Source organism: Scomber scombrus, chromosome 4 (assembly GCF_963691925.1).
Source record: "Scomber scombrus chromosome 4, fScoSco1.1, whole genome shotgun sequence".
Taxonomy (NCBI): domain Eukaryota; kingdom Metazoa; phylum Chordata; class Actinopteri; order Scombriformes; family Scombridae; genus Scomber; species Scomber scombrus.
The window spans coordinates 25,303,828-25,328,481 of NC_084973.1; the positions used below are offsets into that span (position 1 = coordinate 25,303,828).

Below are 24,654 nucleotides of genomic sequence, written 5' to 3' on the forward strand. Positions count from 1 at the left end.
TACAGTTTATATGAGGCCTCAGCTGTCTCACATAGCCAACTGAAGTTGGTCTCTTCCAAAGTTACAGTCGTTTTAGCAGAAAACGTGTTCCCCAGTGTTTCCCTGTTGTGGTGGAGGAGCGGTAGCACAAAGATAGAATTTCACACTAAAAAGACTAACTCTGGAAAATATCCACTTGATTTGGCTAACTCAGACTGCTGCAGCCTCATGTTATCTTTGGCTAAAGTTTTGAATGTGTTTTTTTTTTTTTTCAGATCAAGGACAGTAGATTTTGTCCTCCATTTCTTCCACTGGAAGTAAGTTAGGAAAAAATCTCTTAATGGCCAATAAAAACAGGAGAAATGATTACAGCAAGCAAAAACTGTTTCAATTTTTATATGGGCTCCTGACTATTGTTTTAAGGCATACTTAAAAAATCTGAATCTGCCTTTTAATTGCTGAGATTGTTGAGCATGGTGATATAATTAAAAAGAGATCGCAGTTTAGCCAGGAGGAGTAAACAAAGGCAAACAGTTAACTAATTTACCATATTGTTCATTGTAATCATTCATCACAGTCTAGTTCAACTTTGACGCAACATACATACCATAGGTGTGTTGTGCAATGGGTGATTATTATTAACATGTTTGTTCACTTTCAGTTTTGCCTCCAACTAAAGTAGTTTAGATAACTGCTTGTTTACTGTGAGTATGATTGTCTTACTGCTTGTGCTTCTTGGATTTTGTTGTAGTGTTGCTTGCATCTCTTTGCATAAATAAGCATGTTCCATTCACCTCTCATTCATTCTCTGCTTCTCTGTCTGTATTCTATTCTTTCTCTGTGTCTTTTTGTCTCTCTTTCAAAGGATGTAAAGCTGAGCAATGTTACAATAAACATTCCAGAGGGTGTCACCCACCCGGAGCCTAATTAGAGGCCCGGGAGGCCGAGCATTATGGATGACGGCTGTGTGTGTCAGCGGAGAGAGAGGTGGAGAAGGAGGGGCTGTGGCGCTACAGCGGCTGCCAGTTATGTGCAGGTGGCTAGATGTAAACCTTAGCTTTTATCTTGGCTTTGAACACGGGGACGCTCAGGGGCCTGTACAGGTGTGTGCATGTGGGTAGGGGATGAGAGTTGAGAAAAGATGGTGGTTGGGGGGTTGTTACTGGTACAGATAGAGCCAGAGGCAGTCATTTGTCAAGGGGATCCCACTTCAACAGAGCTTTGCTGGGGTCAGAGAGTGACACCGTAATGTGTGTTGTGTTGTGTTTGCAGCCCATAATGATGTGGATCATATAGACACTGATGTGGCCGTGTGTGGGGGGGTGGGCCACGTCGCACAGACTTCAGACAACAACCAGATGCTTTGGCTGAGTAATTGTATTGACTCACTATGTCCCCCATAGGAGTAGATGCAAGACGTTGTGCGTCAGTATGTGCCAGTCCGTTTTGTTTTCAATTAATGTAATGAGCCAAGAGATGGCAGAGATAATTTTGGAAGTGAGGAGAAATATACCGACCACAAACAGTGACTCAGTGGTGATGTCAAAGGAGGAGAGAGAATCGTCATCCTTCTTCTTGTCATGTTGCTGCCAAAAACAGAACATCAAAAAACAAACCAAAAAAAAAATCAAAAACCCAGAGAACATTCTTTTGATCAGGGTGCAAGATGCACTTACCCAATTGCTCAATTTTAGCCACAGAAGCAAGGTCTGCAACCACTTAAATACACTAGTTTTAAGGGATCAGTTCACCTAGTTACAAAGAACATATTTTCTCTTAATAGTTTTAGTTTTATGTACTAAGGTTTTTAGATTTCTTCTGCTTCCCAAATATTGCTGTTGAAACAATTCCCATTGCACGCTGTGGATTTTTTTCAACAGCCAACATGTGTTTCCAGAAACAATATTACTCCGGATAAGCCACAGAAAAGTAGACTGGGATCAGTTGTCAATGGAACCACTACTCACTTAACTAACAATTATTATCAAAACCAGTTAACTGCTGAACTAAAGACATTGTTTTATGTATAAAATGCCAGAAGCAGTGAAAAATGCTGATCACAGTTTCCTTAAACCCGAGGTGACATTCAAATAACTTGTTTTGTCCAACCAACAGTCCAAAAGCTGAAGATATTCTGTAAACCATTATAGAAGACAAAGAATAGCAACAAATCATCACATTTCAGTTGCGGGAACCACTAAATGTTTCATATTCTAGTTTGAAAAGTGACTCAAATGATTAATCTAATTTCAAAACAGTTGCAGATTCATGTCCTGTGTTCATAGTGAAATCTGTGGATTTTTCATGAATAACCAGGAAAGTGTCTGGAAAGACACACTACTGTTGAGTTTAAAGGCTCTATATGTAAGAACTGTGAAGGAATTTACACATATTAATAGTTTTTTATATCCAATGAGTCAATGGGGTGTAATGTAACTTAAATAATTAGACCTTCCACGGCTTTCTCAGTTGCCTGTGGACTGATTTTATGTTAAGGTTTTTTGCACACTCAGCAGTGCCTTGCCTCTCTCCTGCTAATGTCAACAAATGACTGGCACCCACCACAACAAAAACTAGGCTAACTTATCTGTCTAGGAACAACCTGCAGTTATTGTTCTCCAGCTCTATTACCCACCAGGTTGGGGTCAGAGTTCCAGCTATCACCGTTTCAGGCTACTTTTGTTTTTGGGGGTTGAGATGGCTCGGAGTCTCTGTCGACCACCACACATGTCACAACAAAACTGCAGTGTGTTGCTCCTAGGCCACAGCTCGCTGAGCCTACCCGTGTTTAGTAAACATGGTTGGTAAACTAAGTTGGTGGTTTGCGGGTCGGGTTCAGGCATTTTTTTATAACATGTTTTTGTGGGTTGACCGGTGCCGATTGGCTGTCACTGGCCAGTCAGGCGGCAGCTCACTTAACCGCCGCCAGTGTTACTAATGAGATGGAATTTCTGATTCTTAGATATGAAACCTTTAAAAAAAATAGCAATGCTACGAGCACCACAAATTAAAAATCCCTTTTATTGTATTGAAGTGGTTGCAGAAATGTCAGTAACTGAAAACCTGGAATAGTAAACACAAAAACTGTCTTCATGGGTAGATACCACTGACGGAAAGTGAGGGAATTTTTTTGTTTTTGTAATTTGGGTTAACTGACCCTTTAAATTCTGTGTTCTCTCTCTTGCGGATGAAATAAAATGACGTATGGGGGGGGGGGGATCATGCTAAAAAAGCGCCTTGGGTACAGTGCAACCACAGATGGACGCCAACAACAAAAGCACAGAATGAGGAATGGCTTCGACCACAAACGGGAGAAATGTGGCATTAAGATTCAGGGCCAGGAACTCATGTTTACTCAAGAGAGAACAAGGACATGACATAGTCTAGGCTCCTGAATTTGTGAATTCAAAGCATCTGGGCCAACTTCTAATTCAACTTTGCATAACTTCCCATTGGCAGGCAGGTCAAGGATGCCAGTGTACTTTCTGATACATCTCAGTGGATTATTCTTGCTGTGACCTTCAGTATCCATCCTGCATAACTCATCAGGCAGAACACACTGGCAGGGTGAGGGGCTCAGCTCTTACTGTAGCCATCCATGCTAAAAATGCATGTACATGGTACTTTGAGGAATTTTGAATAATTGTCTGATGTTTTCAACTTATTGAGAAATTCAATCGGAACTGTCTAAACGGCAAAATGCCGAAAAAAAAGAATGAAGTGTGAATGTCATGTGTGGAAGTGCTGAGTTTTATCTGGCGAGAGCAAAAATACAGAACAGAATTACAGTAACTCCAGCAGACCACAAGGAATGTGGCCGGGCAGCCTGTTCAGACAAGCCCAACATGTGATATCACACACACACACACACACACACACACACACACACACACACACACACACACACACACACACACACACACACACACACACACACACACATATACACACACATACACAGAGAGAGAGAGAAAGAGAGAGAGAGAGACAAAGAAGACAAAGGGGGCCTTGCTACTACAACTGCATCACAGCACTGATAGCAGTGAAGATGGGAGGTAATGAGCCCAATTCAGGTTCATTTTCATATGGACACAACTAATTTACTAAACCTGAAGGCATTAAGTGAGCTTGGGATGAGCACAGACACTATCCTGGATAAATATTGATATAATATAATATAATACAGTGGTGTAACATGTATTAATATGATTTACTTGAATTCACAAGTCAGAAGTCAAGAGAAGTGATGATTGGTCTAGAAATCAATCATTTCATAAACAGAAAATTAATCTGCAACAATTTTGATAATCATTTGAGCAGTTTTAAGCAAAAATGGCAAAAATCTACTGCTTCTCCAATGAGAATATTTTGTGTTGTTTTTAAGAGTAAAGTGAATCTCTTTTGGTTTTGAACTAAGAGATGAAACATATGAATAAGACAAATGGAACAATCACAATTACTTCTTTGAATTTAATTGAGAAAATAATTTCTAGAGTAATCATTAATGACAATACGTGTTAGTTGCAGCCCTACAAAAGTATTACCAGCCACATGTACTTTAAGTGTCAAAAGTAATGTTACTGTGTAATATTATTACACAGTAAACTAATATCAGTATATACAGATGCAGACACGAGTTAGGCACATTTAAATGTAGCTGAGAGGTTGAACTCATTTAAACTACTTATAAGCACTGTTGGGAAAGTTAATTGTGTATACAAATCTATTATATTATGGTACATAAAATCTCAATCTGCAAATTAACTAGTAGCTTTGAAATAAATGGATTAAAGTAAAAAGTCTAATGTTTCTGAAAAACAAGAAGTGTAGAGATTGAAAATACTCAAGTAAAGCTTGAGTACCTCAAAATCATATTTAAGTCTTAAGTACAGTGTGTGTAAATGTACCTTCACTATACCACTGATTTGAGATTTGGTGCAGTTAATGTCACATTGTAACTTTAAACTAAACAGGGTTGGTTGGGGACATCTCAGTCATAGTATAATAACAGTATGATTATAATACATTCTTTCACTGTAATATAAGTGAGTTTGTTTTTTTTACTATCGCTGAGCTACACACTTACAGTACATTTCTCAGAAGGGCACACATTATGCTAGATTACTTTCCCAGTGCACTCCATCTCAACCCTCAGTTTTGGCAAAACAAATGTTGGGCTTTCTTTCTTAAAGAGTGGTGAGATCATACTGTATTTTCTATTTTTAGGCTCCTGGCTGCTTTTGGTTTGGACACCTCTTCACAGTGTTGCATGATTCTTGCAGTGAAACACACGAGGGTGCTGTTTTACACTGAAGATGGGATGGGACTGCCAGCCTGAGATGGCGAAGAGGTGAAAAGCACACACTCTGTGCACCTGTTTCTATTCCGTGAATGAGATAAGAAAAACTTTAATGAATGTGAAGTCATTCAAGGAGTACAATCAGTATTTTTCCACATATTTATTGTACATTAAAATATTGAATTGCCTTTAGGAATTACATTTTTGCAGTGTCACTAGTATACATTAATATCTGAAATTGACATGAAAATAATTTGCTAATTTTTTATACAACTCAGTAAGACAGAAAAACATTTTTTCATCTATAGATTAGAAAAATACACACAAAGAAAGGTGTCTTCGTCTTCCATTTATTCCCACCAATGGTTTTTACTTCTATTTAACACATGTTAGCAAAAAAAAAGAAAATTAAAGAATATGTAGGATTTTTTTTAAGTTTCTTTGATCACAACTCCAGCAGCAGGAACAACTTTTGTATTTCTGTTTCATGAAATATTTAACTTAAATATTGAACCCAGCCTCATCCACATCTCAATGAATCAACATAATACAACAGCTACTCTGCAGGATGATGTGCAAATCTTCCTTATTCACTTAACCCCCTTTTCTTTAGTATAGCCATTAAAATGATGCATTGCTGAGGCCTTTGTGTGCAGTTTAGTATTGAGCAAGCATGTCATAGCCCAGGGGTTTCCAAACGCAATGGACCCCCAAGTAGACTGAGACCTCACCATAAAAGTCAAGACAATACACCCATAATATTCCACAGGGGACTTATTGTGTGCCTCTAGTACTCCATGAACTGTCAAACTTTATGGTAGCTCTGGTCTTCTGTGGTATCACTTGTATGCCTGTAACATCACTATAGGGACCTAATAGTTTATGCATAATGAACTTTTCGTGCTTTATGGTAGTTTTGACCTACTATAATAGTTTCCTTACACTATTGATATGCTGTTGTATTATAACGCTATTACATTGGGAATATGCAGTCTTCTAAGAGAAAAAGGAGGTTTACACTTTACTAACCTGCTGTTCATTGCAGCACTGAGTCCAGCCTCCAAACCCCAGCACCGCCACCCTCCCTCCACCTCCTCTTTTCTTTCTGCTGCTTCCCCAGCGCTGCAGGTTGAATCTATTGCCCCTATTTCCTGTCACATGGGTTGGAAATAGGATCCCTGCTTTCTACTATCTAGTCCCGTCTTTGTGGTGTCAGTGTGGTAGTTGTAGTTGAGGGACCTGCCTTGAAGTTCAGGGACTTTTAACGTCGACCAAAGTGCGACTCCTGCACAGACCCGGACAGTCAGACAGCCAGTCCAGCAGCCCGCCGGTCTGCGCATCCGTCCTTCAGACTGCACTTCACCTGAGAGCCAGTTCAGACTCTTTAATCACACGATGGATTCCTGGACAGTCACCTCTGCTCTTCTTCTCGCGGGGTTTATTTCTTCTGCGGCGTTCAATCATTTCGAGACCGGTGAGTGAAACTTTTCTTCCCAATTGTTTGCGTCTTTCTCGGGGATATCTTCCGATAAATATCTACGTTGTCGGCTGCGTCTACAAAGTTGCTCTCTTACGCACCGGGTCGTAAAAGTATGACAATATCATTGTAGACCATCTACATGTGTCACTGTGAGTTCACATGGAAACACTGGGGTATACATTTTAATGCTATGGAGATGTTTTCTCATTTCTCCGCGAACATGTGCAGTCGCAGTAACTTCATTCATCGCTTTAGGTTCAAATCCCACTACGGCACTGCTTCTTCCCAAACGGCATGAGGTCTTTAATTTGGAGGTTTCAAGAGGGCAGCCAAAGCAAAAAAAGGAAATTGGTGATTAGTTTAAAAACAGAAAGGTGAGGTAATGCGAGCGGCGTGATCAGACGTTTCACTGTTACCTCCACACCTACAGAGTAAACATTTCTGGTCCAAACCGTATCCAAAGGTGCACTCTGACTTACAGACACAATCCTCCAAAATTGGAGATCCATGCAAATCTAGAAATGCTTGGAAACAACTAGAAACACGTGTTAAGTTGTTTTAAATGCTACGTTTTTTAACAGGGAAACGACGGGCTGGCAACCCAAACCAGCTTTTACGCACTGACTCCACTCTCCAGCACGTACCCTGAGCTTCTTGTCCTGCTGTGTTTACCTGCATCTGCGTCAGCTCGGCATTGTAGATGATTGATCACCGTAAAATCCATTGATTTATCACATTATCAAGGGATATTGCAAAGAAAGCACTGTCATTTTAATCTCCATCACAATATTTGTCTTGGCTGCACTGCCACTGCAGGTTACGTGTCTTTAATTGACCCATACAGACACCAGCTCCCCCCGTAATGAACTTGAAACCCTCAGCTCCGTCATCTGATAACATCCATTTAATTTACCATCAAGCTCAGACTAATATGCAGAAATATGCTCGAGTCTATCTGCAGAGCTTCAAAGTTACAGCCGGATCCCCATTCAAAGCTGCCTTCCCAGAGAAAATTGAGTTTTAATGTGAATATCTAATAATGATGACCACACAAACCAAGCTTCTCCTTGCTGTAATTTGTGCCGCGTTTCATGTCGAAGCAGCAAATCCTCATGCTTTCCTTTTTAATTTTTTTGTCTCTTAATTATACCCTTGGATTTCAAATTAGAGGGTCCACCATCTGGGCTAGTGCGTAAGTACTCCCATGTGTACCTATGTATTAACAAAGTATTTAAAGCAATGGTATTCCCCCTCATAACACTGGGGAGAAAAAAGGCCAAGTTTATGTTTAGTTTAAGTCAGCTGTGCCATATTTACTGTACAGTAAAACAATAATTTCATGCCTCTACAAGAAGTCAGTCCTCATGTTGTAAATGCAACAGAATTGAATGTTTTCATGCTGTCTTTGCTCTATTTTGGCCAGATGCCCTTAATATGTTTAGACTGTGCAATTAAAAGGTCAGACTGAATGTGAAACCTGACAACACCAAAAGGAAAAATCCACCCTAAAACCATTGTGCACTTACAGTAAAAACACAGCAGTTAGTTAAGCTTTCGTTGTTATTTAGTGGTTGTTTTTCTCACAACCACAGATGACTTGCTAAAAGTCTGGAGTTGCCATAGAGTTTATTGGCTGAAAACTGGTCACATATGTTACATATGAGTGGAAATCTTTGATTTTTAAATGGCATGCTCTCAGAATCTAAGTACTGTACAAGTCAAGTTTTTTTTAGATGTACAGTTTTGTGTTCATTTTTAAACAGGAGAAATATATTGAAGGAGTTGAAGTGAACATGTTCATGCTTTGGAGATTAGTGCAAGGCATTTTGGTAAAAGCAGGACCCTCAGGGGAAGTGGATTAGCTAGGTTGAGGGCAGATTGGCTCTCCAAAACAAGCAAAACGGAGACGCAACTCCTGGTTTGCACTGATTGACTTTGGTATTATGTGTTATTAATGTGGTTTAGCGCCATCCAAATGCATTTTATGAGCATAAACAACTCTGTCAGATGAATCCAGGGCACGTTTGTGTGGTGTTATGAAGAAATAAAAATCTGGGCATGTGCAAATATGAATTCTTAAACAAAGCAGAATTTTCCTTTAACTGCTACAGTCATGCAGCAGTTTATTAATGCTCTGCAGAAAGCCTGCTGCTGTTGCTTTTGTGACACACCGTCTAAAACAATTACACCGAATTGCTTTCACTGTCCTGGTAGACTGCAGCATCACATCGAGCCGAATTGTATTAACGGTGAAAGTGTTTTTCATCCTGCGCTGAGGGATAATCATGCGCTCAGTGATATGCAGACACACACAGAGATGTATACACACATACACGCATATGCATATGAAAAGGAAAAGAGTGAAAATGTAGCTAAAGGTTACAGATGACGGTGTGGCAGTTGTATCTGTAGAGCAGCTAAGTGCCTTTATGCAAGCTATAGTGTGAGAATGACTCTTCTTCCATATAGCACACTTCATGTTGTGTGAGTGTTAGTTAAACACAGACTCTTATCCATAATGTATAGGATTTCTCATCCAGTGACACACCTGAACTTAGAGGCTTTATAAAAAAACTCATCTCAGACTCCCACATGCTGTTTTTTTCTGACTGAGGCCTGCTGTTGCTCACTTGGCAGCTGCTTAGACCCTTCACACAAATGTACACACAAGTGGAAGCTGAATCCTGTCAGAGCTGTCAAGATGAGGCGTAATTGAGTTGCTCTGTAAGCCGGTAATGATGCAGCTGATGGTGTTGGTGTCGTGAACAAGCTCGAGCCGGCTAATCAGCAGAGAATTATTTTGTTTCTTGATGTTCCTATTATGACCAGTCTTACTGGCAGGCTAGAGATGCGTGGCTCTGGTGAAAGTGATGGCGAGAGTCCCACAGTGCATCACGCACATACATGTCCTTCTTTTGTTTATGTAAATGATGCAACATCCCATTGAAGTGGAGGCTGGGGCAGCTTTTTGATGAAGCTGGCAGTGCTGCTGTGGCTCACCTTAAAAGTGATCCATTTTAAATTCAGTAGCATGGTGAGCAAGCTGTTTTCCTGTTCATACCTGCAGGGATAACTTATATCCCTATCTATCTATCTTAGTGGTTCCCCACCTGTGGTCGGGGGGAAGATTAAAGTAAGTCATTTGCTTTCTTGCCCAAAGTTAGATGAGAAGATTGATACCACTCTCACATCTTTTGGTTAAATATGGAGCTACAACCAGAGGACTGTTAACTGTTAACTTACTCCAGGTAACAAAATCCTGTAGACAGGATTAAAGTTGTGCCATGTTTGATTAAGCCGTATAAATACAGACAGTTTCTTTTCCTGGAGCAGTAACTCAACTTATTGCCTTGCAACTGAAATGGTCCTGCACATAAACTCTCCTAAAACACATTTTTTTTTTTTTTTTTTTACATTTTACTTATTGTACAGATGAAATAAACAAGATATAATATCTAAATTAGTATGCTTTAGAGGTGCTGTTAGGTGGGTTTTTGGTACCGTTGGCCAGGCTAGTTCCAGTTTTTGTACTAAGCTAAGCTAACTGGCTGATGACCATAGCTGTATAATTAAACAGACAGATATGAAAGTGACATCAATCTTATCACCTAAATCTCCGCCGGAAACTGACTTAATGTATTTCCCAAAATGTTAAACTATTACTTTAATCTTTGCGTTCTTCTTGTGGAAAAAAACACTGGATACTTTTACCTTTTTAGGCCTTCTAGATCTGCTCACAGATCAAAGTCATATGCAACCTGTGGCAAAAGATTGTAAGCAGGCATTGCTTACAATTTGATTTAAAAGGGTCACAAGGCAAAACTGTTAGTAACAGTTGATCTATCTGAGCCCACTTTTCAAAGTCAGAACAAACTAAAACAAGTGGAGTCACAACCTGTGTATCTCTGGACTTTCCTTCTATTACTTTTAAAAGAAAACAGCTTTGGCTCTGTCAAGCAGAGACTTGAAAAGGGCAACTTGTGACATTTTGGTGATATGGAAGGCATTCTGATTATGAGATCACAGAAGGCAGAGTTGTCAGTAATAAGGCTCAATGAAGAAAACATTAAGTTAATATCAGCCTGTGCTCAACCAACTGAATCTTAGACTGATTGGAGGAGGCGCAGATTTGCCTTATAGGCTTTTTTTTTCATCTGCAGTCTTTGCCAAGTTTACTTAACTGGAAATGCATGAAAAAAACTTGTAAGGCCACACTGGGAATATATGCAATGGATGATTTCTGTGCAGTGAGGCATCTCATCAAACTAACTTGTGGCAAGAGACACTAGAACTAGAGATATTTAAACTTTTTAACCTTATTCACCACCAGCGCTTTAGTTTCTTCCTTGAAGCAGTGCTGACAACAGATAGAGTGATGGGTGGATGAATGACAGCATGTGTTGTGATATCTCTTTGTAGCTTGACATGCATATGAGCTGCTGCATAAACTGGCAACCCTCTGTTTCATCTGGCAAGCCGCTCTCTTTCCTGCTCCCTGTCTGATCGTTGTCCAGCAGGGCACAGTGTTGGCCTGGACTCTGTCAGATTCATCGCACTCGGCCGCAGACGGAACTGGGCGTTGCTGTGCGGTGCAACAAGTAAGGCGAGGTGGCCGGAGCGTGGTTTAAATCATTGCACGAACTCCTGAGATGTAGCTCACACAGAGGTTTGGATTGTAGTTATTGGTCCTGGCAACAGTTGTGCAGCTTCTGTGTTCACTAGGTTTGATGTGTGATTGATAGGAATCTGCAGTGGCTGTATGGCTTATGGTTATTTTCAGTTATTTGGCTTAACGTCAAGTTTAAAAAGATGGATCGGCTGTGTGTGTTTGTGCATGTACATGCTAACCTATCTTCAAAAAAGCAAAGAGAAGGATGCCAGAAGCTCCTCAACATTTCTTTGTCTGTAAGTCAAGGATTTTGTCAAATTCTGGCATTAGTCTGTCGGGATCTTCAGTGGTTAGTGTTTTGCTTGTGAACTTACCCGCGTGTGTGTGTCTGTAGGGCTGCAACTAATGGATATTTTCATTATTGATTGATCTGTTGAGATTCAAAGTACATTCTTGACCTTGGAGACAGCAGTTGGGAAAACAGTCTCACCACAAAGTTCATTAAGTTGTTTATTTTAGGCTTCTGATCATATCACATGATCTTCATCAGCAGATAAGGTCTATATTTATATCATGTGGTTCTACTGGAAGATGTTGATTTGCACTGTTCATTTGATGCATGATTTACAGTCAAAAACATACTTATCTTGTACTGACCCTTTATGAAGACCCTCAGTTCAGTCTCTGTCTAAAACAGTCCATTTTAGCTGCTGTCTCTTTAAGGGAACCCTCCCAATTAGCCCACTGTGTTCTGATTGGTTAGCTTGTAGAAGCTGCATCTTGGCTGACATCTGGTGGCTCGGGAGGCTACATAAACACACAGTAGTATGTAGTTGGATTTCACTTATTTTTCTCCTCCTTTACTCAAAATGGAAACTTCTCAAATATATCCACACATTCTTGTCTGATTATGCAGGGGTCAGCCTGAGCAACTCCTGGAGCAACCTTAGCAACAAAGGCTACGTGGATGGTCCTTTTTAAGCATGTCACCACATGGAGGAGAGATGACATTGCAAACAAAGCATTCAGAGCAGACTGGAGCCTTGGCTTATGACTTATGACAAATTTTGGATCTTTGATCATGTTTAACAAAGACAGACATTATAACGGTAAAAAAATAACAGAAAGTCACAAAAAGCATGATCTGTCCCATTTAAGAACTGTATATTCAAAGTTGATCCTTTTATGATAAATCAATGAATATGTCTATAAAATGTCAGAAAATTGTGAAAAATGGCCACTATAGTGTCCCAGAGCACAAGGTAATGTCTTTATCTTTAACTTGCTTGTTTTGTCTGCCCACCTGTCCAAATTTACAATATATAGCAAAGAACAGCAGCAAACCCTCACATTTAGGTTGTTGAAATCAACATGTTTGACATTATGCCTGTTTTTTGAAGATTAATTTTTTGTCACTTCACTGATTGATTAATCAGATAATAATTTCAGCACTACATGTGTGTTTGAGTAAAATTAAAATGTGAGGCAGCTGTGGCCATCTGGAGTCTCTATAAACTTCCAATGTTCCTGCTCAGGATTTTAAAGGGGCCACGTCAAGTGTCAAACCAAGAGATCTCACATACTCTATCTGAGGTCCCTCCTCCCTTCAACACCCCCCACCCTCTTCCATACACACACACACATGAATTATCCATCTCTGCCCAAACCATGACTCTTCCTCATACACCCAATCACCAAATCTGTCTTGACTTAATCCACTCTCCACTTGTAAACGCAGTCCATACAGTGCAGTTTATGACCCCTGTGATAGAGGGGTCTTTGTCAGTGTGTGTGTGTGTGTGTGTGTGTGTGTGTCTGTGTGTCTGTGTGTCTGTGTGTGTGTGTGTGTGTGTGTGTGTGTGTGTGTGTGTGTGTGTGTGTGTGTGTGTATGTGTGTGTGTGTTTGTGCGTATGAGATAGAGAGAGGGAGAGAGAGGAGAGATACTCTCAATCGTCTCAAAGATAATAACAGACCATCTTCAGCCGTTTGAAGAAACATGAGCTTGTGTTGGCAGAGGTGTCTGCAATGGAGCGTTGGTTTGAGGAGAGACAGCGGGTTCTTAAAGAGTTTAACATAAGGGCTTTTGGTGTGCGGGTAAACCCTCTGTGCTCAGTGTACGGACTGTCAGAAGGCATTATGGGAAGAGGTTGCATGGGGTCTGGGTCTCAGATGTGGGCCCTGCGGTCCCCCCCGCTTTTCCGGTTCAGAGATGGAGATGGAAACCTCTCATCCCTTGTGAGCTTCTGTGCAGCAGGCACAGTTCAGACAAACCACTACAGTAGATTGGTGTACTATACTGAGTCATGATTAAAGATATGACCGGTCAGAGTTTAAACCTGCAGAGTGAGTACATTTTTTTGCAAGGCACGTTCATTTCACCTTTGACTTCCTTTAGGGTTTAGACTTATGCTTAATTTAGGCTCAGAACTTCGAGTTTGCAATAATTGAAAAGTACAAATTATTGAACACCGACTGTCACTGAACATCACAATATAAGCGTCAGCTTGCTTTTAAAGGAGTAATCATATAGTAAGCGTAAAGGTATTAATCTGCTGACGAAGACCATGAGGTGAGATTGAGAACTCAAGAAAAAGATAGTATGTGGATCATTTCAATAAAAATTGGATTACATGATTACACATAATTTGGACGGGTTGCTTGTAGTATTGAAATCAGGGAGGATTATCACGCAATTTTGCAGTTTCCTTCTGTAGTGCTTCAGCATCTTTCACCTCATTTTTTGGAGTTTACTACAGAAGGTTACTGTTTTGCAGCTGTTTTCACTGAAACGCTCTGATAAATCCACTGTACGCCTGCCTGCCCATCATTTAATACTATTACCCAGTGAACAGAGTTATTTAATGAGAGTGTAGCTGCCAAATATTCCCTTCAGGAGCTGGTGGAGAGCAAACCTTGTAGCTCAATATTGAATTTAGATTAATCAGTTGTTGCGAAAAATGAAACACCACATTCATGCTGATGTAGATACGTGTTGTCTCAATGTGTCAATATGTTCACTGTAACATCTATAAGTCAGTGTTACAGCTTCCTCAAATGCCACAAAAAACTAATTAATACTGTGTTAAGATTCTTTTGTTGTTGACAGTTAGACGTCCTGTGCACTTGGACTTCCAGTGCTCACCTCAGTGGAAAAAAATCTCCTTGTATCACATTCCTTTGTGTCATATTTTGTATAAGATCTTGTTTATGACACTGGAAAAAACATAAAAGCTAATAACATGAAATGGTTCATAGTGGGAATGATTTGATCTACACTCTCAACATGAATATTAACAATTGTTCCTAACAATGTGTAGATAATTTTTTTCAGTCATCTTCATTAACAGCATCTATTTATTAACAGAGAGAAGCTATTGCTGACATTTTTCAAATTAAGTTGTTTGGTTCCTTAGAGTGCCTCATAACATGTATTTATCTTGTACTGGGTTTAGCTCCGAGCAGTATCTTCATACCTCTACATATCACACCAAAAGTATTTAAATGATTAGTTTTGAAGCTATTATTTTCTTTGTCTGACTTTTTCTGATAATATGAGTCCCTTTCCTTTCAGTCAAGGGCATGCAAAAGTGTTGGCATCAATCACAGAACAAAACAATCTCATTAGTTATTAGAAGCTAACAAATGGGCTAATCTCCCTAAAACGTTTGTGTCGTTTGGTTTACAGTATTCCTTTAAATGTCCTTCAGGTTGTATGCAGGATCAGTCAGTATGTCCTGATTGTTTTCATGGTAAACCCAGCCAGCCTCTTTTGTTGTGTCCATGCATAATCAGTTGCACACCAGCCCATATGGAACCCTCATAAATCTTCAATGGAATGCCCCAAGAGGTTAAGTTTAGCAAGACAACAAAACACACTGACAAAAACCAACTTGGCATATGGACTCCAACTGCCACTGGGACCGTGAAGTGACCAAAAACAGACAAGGCCACAGGGTTATAGTGCAGAGATGCTAAAAATGCTACCCTGCTCTGAACTGTTAGATTAGCATCCTTGCTGAGGTTACTCCCAATGCACATGCGCTAAAGTGTAGCAGCTGTAGCTCATATTGCTAGTCAGTTAGTTTATCAATTGATTCCTAGAAGAAAAAAAGTTATAATTTTGATAATTGAGTAATTGTTTCATTAAGCAAAATGCAAAACATTCCTTCATTCTCTGCAGCCACATTCTTCACTGTAAATGTAATAATCTTGACTTTTTGAGTGTTGATTGGACAAAACATGCATATTATGATGATAATGTTTCATTATCATTTGACATTTATATATTTGGCATTAGATTGAAAGATTAATCAAGAAACATGTAGAACATAATCAACACTTCACTCCTAAAACAATTTTATAATTTATAATATAAAATGTTTCACATGTTCATATGTTACCAGTTTCAGTTTCACATAAAGAAATTGGCAGAGATGATTGGCTATCCCTTCCCCTGAAAATCCCCCAGTATTACTGTACATTTGTATAATACTTAATGGACTATAAAGTAGATCAGAAACTAATCCAGAGCTGATCATGCAAACCTCTTTATATTTTAATGGGATGAAGTATGTGCGAAAATACCCTCATCTAGTGCATCTGTGACAGCAATGCTAGTTCACAGCAGCTATCCAGTTTTGATAGATGAGGAGACACAAAAAGTCGCACTTACGGACAGAGCCAGAAGAGTATAAAGTTTGAAATGGAAGAAAATAGAGCAGAGTATTTTCCTTTTTGCATATCCCAACACTCATGATACTCAGCATGTCTTGACTTGTGAAGACAGGCCAAAGTTTTGAAGAATTCCCTCATTTACTTGGCTGAAACGAAGTGGAATCTGGCTCACGTTTGGTAACAGAAGACGAGAGAAAAAAAATACTTTAGGTCAGAAATGTGTGCCTCTGTGTCAAGCTTCTGCCCATTTACTTCCTGTTGACCTCTGGGTGGTGCCCTGTGAAGGTCAAGTTGCGGGCAACGCCCTCGTTCTTTCATGCCAAGGGATTGGACCGCCCAGAAAACCGCCAACCACTAAGACGGAGCAACAGACCTAGTTATTATAAACACAATCATGCTTATTATCATGCCGCTGTGATTCTCGTCCTGTCGTGTTCAAAGGCTTACATTTGTTTGATCAAAGTACCTCTTTCTGTGTCACTCCCTGCTCTCTCTCTTTCTCTTTTTAAACTTCCGCTCAGTCTTTTTTTCTCTCACCTTGTGCAAATCAACACCTGCTCAGGCGGTTGGTCGGACGACCCAGCATGCAAAGCAGCCTTGCCAGTTACAGCTTCAGGAAACATGATGGTGATAGGTAGCCCCCCTCAGAGGTGACGAGGCATGACGGATGCGATAGTCATGTAAAGCACGGACCGACGAGAGAAAGAGGCGTCCCCAAACAAAATATTGCAAGGTTGAGTGTGTCACTCCAGTCCCTGATCCATGGAGGCGGTCCTGTGAGACAACATGAAATTAAGCTGTCAAGCCGCTGCTGGCTGTACACAGCTGTCAAGCCTGAAAGAGATAAACAATGTTTAGGTGGGAGAGAGCACTCATGTGGCCAGAATAGTGGTTTGTGAGGTTTTGTTGCTCAAAGGTCAGTCAGGACTAGTCAGAGTATTTTTCTGAATGAACTGTGACATGTTGGTTTTGGACGGAGCTCTCAAAAACGATGTACCATCTACCACAACTCTCCTCATCTCAACCTATCTACATTTTTCTTCAACTTTTCTTCCTCCGTCTTTGTCAACCGATTCACCTCTCTCTTCCCTTCCTTTCCTTCGTACATTTTAATACTATTATGCATGAGCTGTATTCCCTGGCCTCTCTGTGTAACTTGACATTTGCGTATGCATGAAGAGACCCACTCCAGTCAATGCCGAATGACATTCTCTCTCAGCTTTGCTGGTCCTCTCTCCAGCAGTCAGAGCCCATCAGCTGGAACACACTCCAGGGCAAGCGAGGTAAATCAAATAGTCAGAGAACAGTAATGAAATACCACAGAGCCTTATGTTCTTCCATGAATTCTATTAACTTTCAAACAAACAATTGTTTTCATTATCAAAACTAAATTTAATTCACAGAGAATGGAATTTTAAAGGAGGCTGTATGGCCCTGGGGAGCAAGTGACTGATGCATGAAAACATTAGACAAAATATAACTTTGTCCCTTCAATATAGGATTCATACAATGAAGTGAAATCAAGGGCTTGAACTAAGGTAGGGGCAGCCCTAGAAACTAAATTGGAGTGTCATCAGCCTTAAGCATGTTGATACAGTATAAGGAAGTGCAACCTTGCTGTTTCCGAACAGTGGTCATTGGTGGTGTATTGAGAAAATAAAATTATTAGACTTTGGTTTGATTTGTTTTGGTACAACCTCAAAACCATTCTGGCTTCTTGTCTCTGTATTTCTCTTTCTGAAAATACTATTAATAAAGCTTTTGACAAAGTATGATTAAGGTAAATGATCTGTTATTCTTTCTTTGATTCAAACGTGTAACATGTTCCAAACATCTCGCCAGTGATTGGTTGGGTGTTTTTGTAAAGGTCTCCACAGACTGAGTTTCAAAGCAACCATGTATTTTTGTGGTGTCACATGCAATTCTGAGTTTTGAGAAGCGTAACCAAGAACATAACGGGAGGATATTGAATTGCTACTGTGTGAGGCATGACCTGTCCGGCGAACTTTAGTTCTTTTTATACTGAAGTTATGGTTGGTCCGGGGCCACTGAGGTCTGCGCTCTACTGTGGTAGAGTAATGGCAACCACTTTAAATAAATGGAGAGTAATTTCACTGCTGAGCCCCGGGGTCTGGTTTGTGTCCAGCTGAAGCAATTTGTGGCCGAAAAGGCAAATTGTCGCCTTTCCTCCTTGCAGGAAACGCCCACAGACAGGACTGATTTGACAAGGCCAAGCAAGTGGACATGGCTAAGTGGACAGAGCAAACATTTGGACAAGTGAAGGGAGCAGACACAGCTAAGTGGACAGCAAACAAAGGAACAATGCCAGTAGCGGGCAGAGCTAAGAAGCCGTGACAGGGAAATGTGCAGTGGATCAGAGAGCGCAGACCAAAGGTTGGACAACACAGTTCGGTGTGGTCGTTTTTGAAAGAATATGTAGATAGACATCCATTAACCCAAACTGTGATACCCCCTGTGATAGTTAAGTGAGCTTAAACAGTTCATGGACCCTACTTTACAAGTGCACAGGAACATCCCAGTCAACCGTTTTCACAAACAACCATTGTCCCCCAAGTCAGCCAATGATATCCCATTGCAGTGTGAGGTCCTTTGAGGGATGAAACCCAAGAGGCCCTGATTTAGTTGTCTGTCCTGTATCGAAGGTGAATACAGCTCCCCAAGGTGAACACAAAACGGGCTTGGCCTACAACAGCCTACGTGGCACCAGACCACGACCAACGCCAACCGAGGGGTGGTCACACTCGGCCGATGCCATGAAACAGAATCTGCTAGCCCTCAATAGATCCCACGTAATGGATCCTCGTCTCAGGGAGGCCAGTGGGATGCCCCCTATCTTTTACCAGAGCCATCTGGTTCCCAGTACTGCTGCTCTTCCCACAGTCTCACAAACCACAGTGAAAAAGGATCGCTTTCACAGTCAAGATCAGGAACTGGAGACGTGGCTGGTTAAAAGGGGTCTGAATGTTGAACACTGTGGTCCCCTCTGTAGCAGCCTATTGTGCTGTTGTTATTGTGTCCTGGGAAGTATGCTCTGTTGCCGTTTATCTGACAACCTTTTGTGATTTGATACAGTGGAAATGTGTGCTCTGTTCGTACTCTGACCAGGTCACTCAGGCAAGATAATTAAAAAAAGAAAGATTTAAACATGTTAGGAAATAACAGAGAGTACAATACACAAATTGAGATGAATGTACGCTTGCGTGATAATGATCGCGGATTGTTCTAAAGCCAACAACAGGCACAAAGCAATTCTGTGTAGCGAGAGATTACAGTAAAACGTCTTGACTGGTGTGTGGCTCTAGCAAAGGAGCTTTTCTCCCCAATGTACAGGGATTTAAAGTGTAAAAACGACTAAACATACCCAGGAATGCTGAGAGAACAGACCAATGCCCCCATCTGTAGTTTACAAAGATTGGCAAAACAAACACACTGAAGCCTTTTTTTCTGATGTGTTTGCCACTCTCTCCAACCGAGTGCACTGGAGATTCATTGGATGTGGATGGTTGCATGTTTTTGCTCCACACATGGGGTCTGTTAATCCAGCGCTGCAAACAAGAAGTAAAAGTTGCTCTAACCTCAGTGTTCGATATACATCTATTACTGCTCTTTTGATGTTGACCTCCCCTGTGCAAACTCCCCTCTTTTGTCTCTCTAATTCTCTGTACTGCCCAAAGGGTGAAAAAAACCCACCATTGGTCTGCTTTAGTTACATGTAATGACAACACATGGTTATAAGCCTCACAGAGACATTTGACCAAGTTCAACCCAATTTCCAGTGACCATGTTGTTCCATTTCTGAAGGGAACAATTACCAAAAAGGGGCCTCAAATCTGCCTATAAGGCTCTGGATCCCTTAGCTGAGGTGATACTTAGCCTTGGCGGTCGGATTTTGGAGAATACGCAGGGATGTTGTCTGTAAAGGTTTATTCAGCGATTGTTTTTCTAGTTTTGTTAGTTTGCGCAACAATACAACATTGATGTGGAAGTAAACAAACACATACTCCTTGTGACTTGTTTAGTCTTCTATTTAATTAACTAAATATCAAATAGAATATAGGTAATAGAAAATGAAAGCAAAGCAGAATTTTACATTTAGCAAAGAAAGAAATAATCTTATCTGACCACACTGAAGTATCAAATGGTACTGCATCAGAGAAGAAATAGCTCTGATTTGTTAATTTTGCCAAATAAAATGTTGGTGTCACATGATTGCTGGCAAGAAATTGTCACAACAGGAAATAACTATTCAAAACTGAAGAGCAAAATATGGAACTCACTTCCAAACAGCAGCAACAAACAGAGTGCTCTGTCAGGAGAAAACTGGATAAAGTCTGCTATAAAGATATTCATCAACACCTGCACCCTCACCGAAAAAGGAAGAATTTAAACATGAGGGGTGACATGACATAATGTTAAAGTTCTCAAGCTGAAAAAAACAAACAAACAAACAAAAAAACTGCCTTCCACAAAAGTTATTTGACTGTCACAACATTTTAAATCATCCATTCAGCTGACAGCTAAAGATGACACATCATTCTGTTTTGATAATGATGCCTGTTAAGACTAAACAGAAAAAAAGCACTGAGCTTTTGATCTGGTGCAGCAGTGTTTCGTGTGTGTGTGTGTGTGTGTGTATGTGTGTTTTTGCATTAGCAGGGCAGGTCACATCGCTCCCTCCCCTCAACCTGAGACCTTTATTTATCCAAGTCAGACCTCATCTTCCTTGGAACCTGTAATCACACAGTACCTCTGAGAGAGAAAGAAGAGACAGAGTGGAGGTGATGTGTGTGTGTGTGTTGGATCGGTGGGTGGGGTGGGGGTTCTGTTGCACACAATCCCCTGCAACAGCACTGACAGAGCTTCAGCCCAAACCAAACCACATATAATTTACATTCCTCAGATACCAGCTAACCTGAGCACAAACAGGACGATCGAAAACAGGTGTGTTTAGCGACAGCCCTTCTCTTCTTCTTTCATGGTTCACCTTTCCATGAGGTGTTATCTGACTTTGATGTTAGATTGAGTTTATTTAACGGTCAGGTCAAAGGGCCTAAATATGGATCTGAGGTCCAACACTACTTCGACAATATAATGAAATGTTATTATTGGAACCATAAGAAATGTGAAAATCATCCCACAAGAGAGTGGACAGGAGGCGAGCCGAAGCCGTACCGGCCCAACAGCTTACATAACGTTACCGCAAATTGATTACTGCCCTTGAGAGCCGGGCCTATTGTAAGGAGAGGAGTTAGGGCATTGACAGACACGTGCACACAAAAGTTCAAACACACACAAGCTCAGTGGGCGATATCTACAGTACAGTGATGAGTGGGTGAGAATGGCATCACCACAATGACACTGGCCCTACCAGTGAGGGAACAAAGGGGCCTGTGTGCATGCTTATGTGTGTGTGCGAGTGTGTGTGTCCTTCCTTCCCTCCACATCGGATCCATCTTAAAATACTGCGGCTGCTCTGCTGATGAAAATTGCTCCCTTTCATTCTTACTGTAAGTGCAACTGGAGGGAAGTATGAGTTTGAGGGGGAAGAAGGAGAGGAGAAAGAAAGAGCTGGAATGATGTGGGTAGGAGTGCAGATTAATGCATGTTTTGTCACTGCATATGTTTATCGGGGCATCTGACAGCACAAGTTGACTGAGAGATCATTTTACCATCCATTTACAGGCCAAAAAAAAGAGAAAACACCCCCATGCAAGACCATTAGCAACAGTGAGCCATCATGTCTTGTATCACAAGCCGTAGATCCTCTGCTTATCAAAGGCTGCATGCAATGAGGAACCCATATGGTGACGTGTTATTTTCCTCACAGAAGACACGCATTAGCAAGACATTTTCTCTCTCTTAAACTCAACATCGGTTGTTTGTTTGCTGGTAAAGGGCGCACGCAGCTGTGCCACAGAGCTCAGAGGAATGAGATTTGTTCCTTCAGACTCAGACCCCTGGCGTTGCATATGCTGTCTCTTGTGTTTGCTGCTAATTTTACAAGCCTGAGCTCCGCAGCCCTGTCTATAACATGGGGAACTTTGAAAAAAAAGTATTCACTTGATTGGTGTTATGCATAAGTAGGAGACAATTAGAGCCTGGGTCAACAATCTGCACAATCATAAAACCAGTCTTTGGTCCCACCCTGACTCGCTAGGGTGGCACAGTGATTTAGTGGTTAGCGCTGTTGCCTTACAGGAAGAAGGTCCTTGGTTCAAATCCCAGCTATCCCAGCTTCTTTCTATGTGTAGTATGCATTGTCTCCCCATGTTTGCGTGGGTTTCTACCAGGTGCTGTGGTTTCCTCCCAACATCAAAGACATGTCTGTCAGAGTGAATACTCCAGTGAGCCAGTCCTATCAGTGCCCCTAACCACTGGCACTGCCAAAAAAGAACTGGAGTTGGTCCCTGGGCGCTGCATCATGGTTGCCTGCTGCACCTACTATATAGCATGGGTCAATTGCAGAGGATTAATTTTGTTTTGATATGAAAGTGCTGAGAAATGACAATAAAGAAGTCTCAGTTTTGCCAATATATTCTCTATTCTACTTCCCCTGATATCACTCTTGTCTTTCACAATCCCTCCTTCTGTCTCAATGCTCTGCTCTAATTTGCAGTTTGGTTTAATTTAACGTGGATCGATCCCAGACATGTTAATTGTGGACCGCGGAAGGCTCTGAACTGAACGCCCTCAGTCCATTTCTACCTCTCTATCTCTGCTCCCCTCTACCTCACTTAGTCCCTGCATTCTCCTGACTGCACAAGTCTTGTTTACTCTGATGTCAGAGTTGGTTTAGAGCAGGTTCAGTGGCATGTGTTGAGCATGCGGGAGACTTGCGCTTTGTTTATTTAACCCTGTAACACCCTTCTGCTTATTGTATGGTGAGGTGTGTGATTGTGTGGATGCGTGAGTGACATAGCATGTGAGCCATTATGGAAAACAAGGACAGCATTAGAGGTGAAGAATCTTTTAATCTTGTTTGGAAATATGGCCTCTGTTTTTGGCAGATGTTGAGTATGACTTGAGGAAACACTGAGGATATGCCAGAGGGACATAATTGAACGCGACACCCCATCCGCCCTCATGTCAGGTTGGCTGGCGGGTCCTTAGTGTCGACATTCTGCGGCTTTTTCTCCCAGGGTTTCAGCAAGTCCCTGAATGTCCTTTACGTCATTGTCAGAGTCTGCAGCCCATCAGTCACTGCCTGAACGTTTGCCAGGCAAAGCTCAAAATTGTCCCACCTTATTTCATCTTTGTCCACTCACAGAGCCAAAACTACTCTTGGTCCATCTGTGCTGTGTTTTGTCAGATACTATCCCAACCACATTTGGGAAATACTGCAAAGGTGGACGTTTTATCTGCTTCTGTTTGTTTGGTGATTGAATTTTCTAAATCGCTCAAGACATTACACTTAAATTTAGGGCCAGAGAGCAGAAAAAACCTTTTTAAGTTTTCCATTTTTGCGACAAGCAACTTCAAACAGAGGGTTTTTTTTGGCAGAGCATTTAGCCCACCAGTGGCTCCAGCAGATTAGACTCTTTCCATTACGGAGCTAAATAATAGGGGCCGTACTAGAACGAGATGGGGCCATGTTTTATAGGTGCTACCCAGTAACTTTGGCAAGGAGTCCTGTGGGTCTGTGGCTACTGTGGTTGTGAACTGGAGAGGTAGTGCAGCAAAGAGTTTTTGCAGGAAGAATGGTGGTGGTGGAGGCTATTTTGAGCCTGAATGAGGTCTTGGTTTATGGCCTGGTTATCTGGGGCTACAACCTATGACAAAAGCATGAAATGAAAAGGAGGACTGTAAAATCCCATTGAGAAGTCATTGACCGAAGAATTAACTGGTTAGAGGCAGCTGTTCTCATCACTTAGGAAGCACAATTGCTTTTCTTTTGCACTTTCATTGACCCTCTCGCATGAAGGCTCTTTAAATAAAAAAAACTCTTTACAGGAGAAGCAAGATCAGAGAAATAAGGAAGCAAGGTGTGGTCCATTAACTGCAGAGACCCCCCCCCCCCCCCCTGAGAAATCACTGATATTCTCCTCAGCAACATCCCACTTCATTAGAGGAGCTTCACTGAATCTGTGACAATCTATGATAATAAATGTGAAGCAGTCTTCCTGCAATCCTCTGAAGTTTGGTGTGGTTTTGATGTGGAAATAGATGCTGTTTGGGAAAAGGGGAACCAGACTTGTGCTGCAGCCAGCTGTGTCCCCCTAGAAAAGAACTCTGTAACCTACTACATCTGGCCTGGTTTGGCCTGGTCCTGGCCTCTCTTCTTACTACAGTGACATTAATGAGCACCACAACAGTAATGGCTACCAGGACACTGTGAAGGGGAAACATGCTGTGGCAGATTGTGTATTAATAATCTGCCATTTCTGTCATCTTTCTTTGTTGACTTTGGAAGGTCTCTAAAACCTCAGTGTGCGGCTTCCATTTTTTGGTGGTGTTGGTGCCTGCACAAATTAGTTTTTTGTGCACAATACTGTACATGCATGCTTCTCTCATAGGCTCATTTTGTGTAATTTTATTATAGTGGAAATATTGCTCATGCTGTAAGCTTGTTTTGCTGTCCCCAGAGCTCAAAG

At 41.2% G+C, this 24,654-nt stretch overlaps 1 protein-coding gene across 1 annotated transcript in view; it reads left to right on the forward strand.

Moving 5' to 3' along the window:
- Positions 1-6,673: 6,673 nt before the first annotated feature.
- The window catches only part of kremen1 (kringle containing transmembrane protein 1), a 56,172-nt gene continuing 38,191 nt past the window's right edge, over positions 6,674-24,654 (forward strand). The window contains exon 1 of the mRNA XM_062418075.1: positions 6,674-6,752. Within this exon, the coding sequence (XP_062274059.1) occupies positions 6,674-6,752 (79 nt within the window). The remainder of the gene's footprint in view (positions 6,753-24,654) is intronic.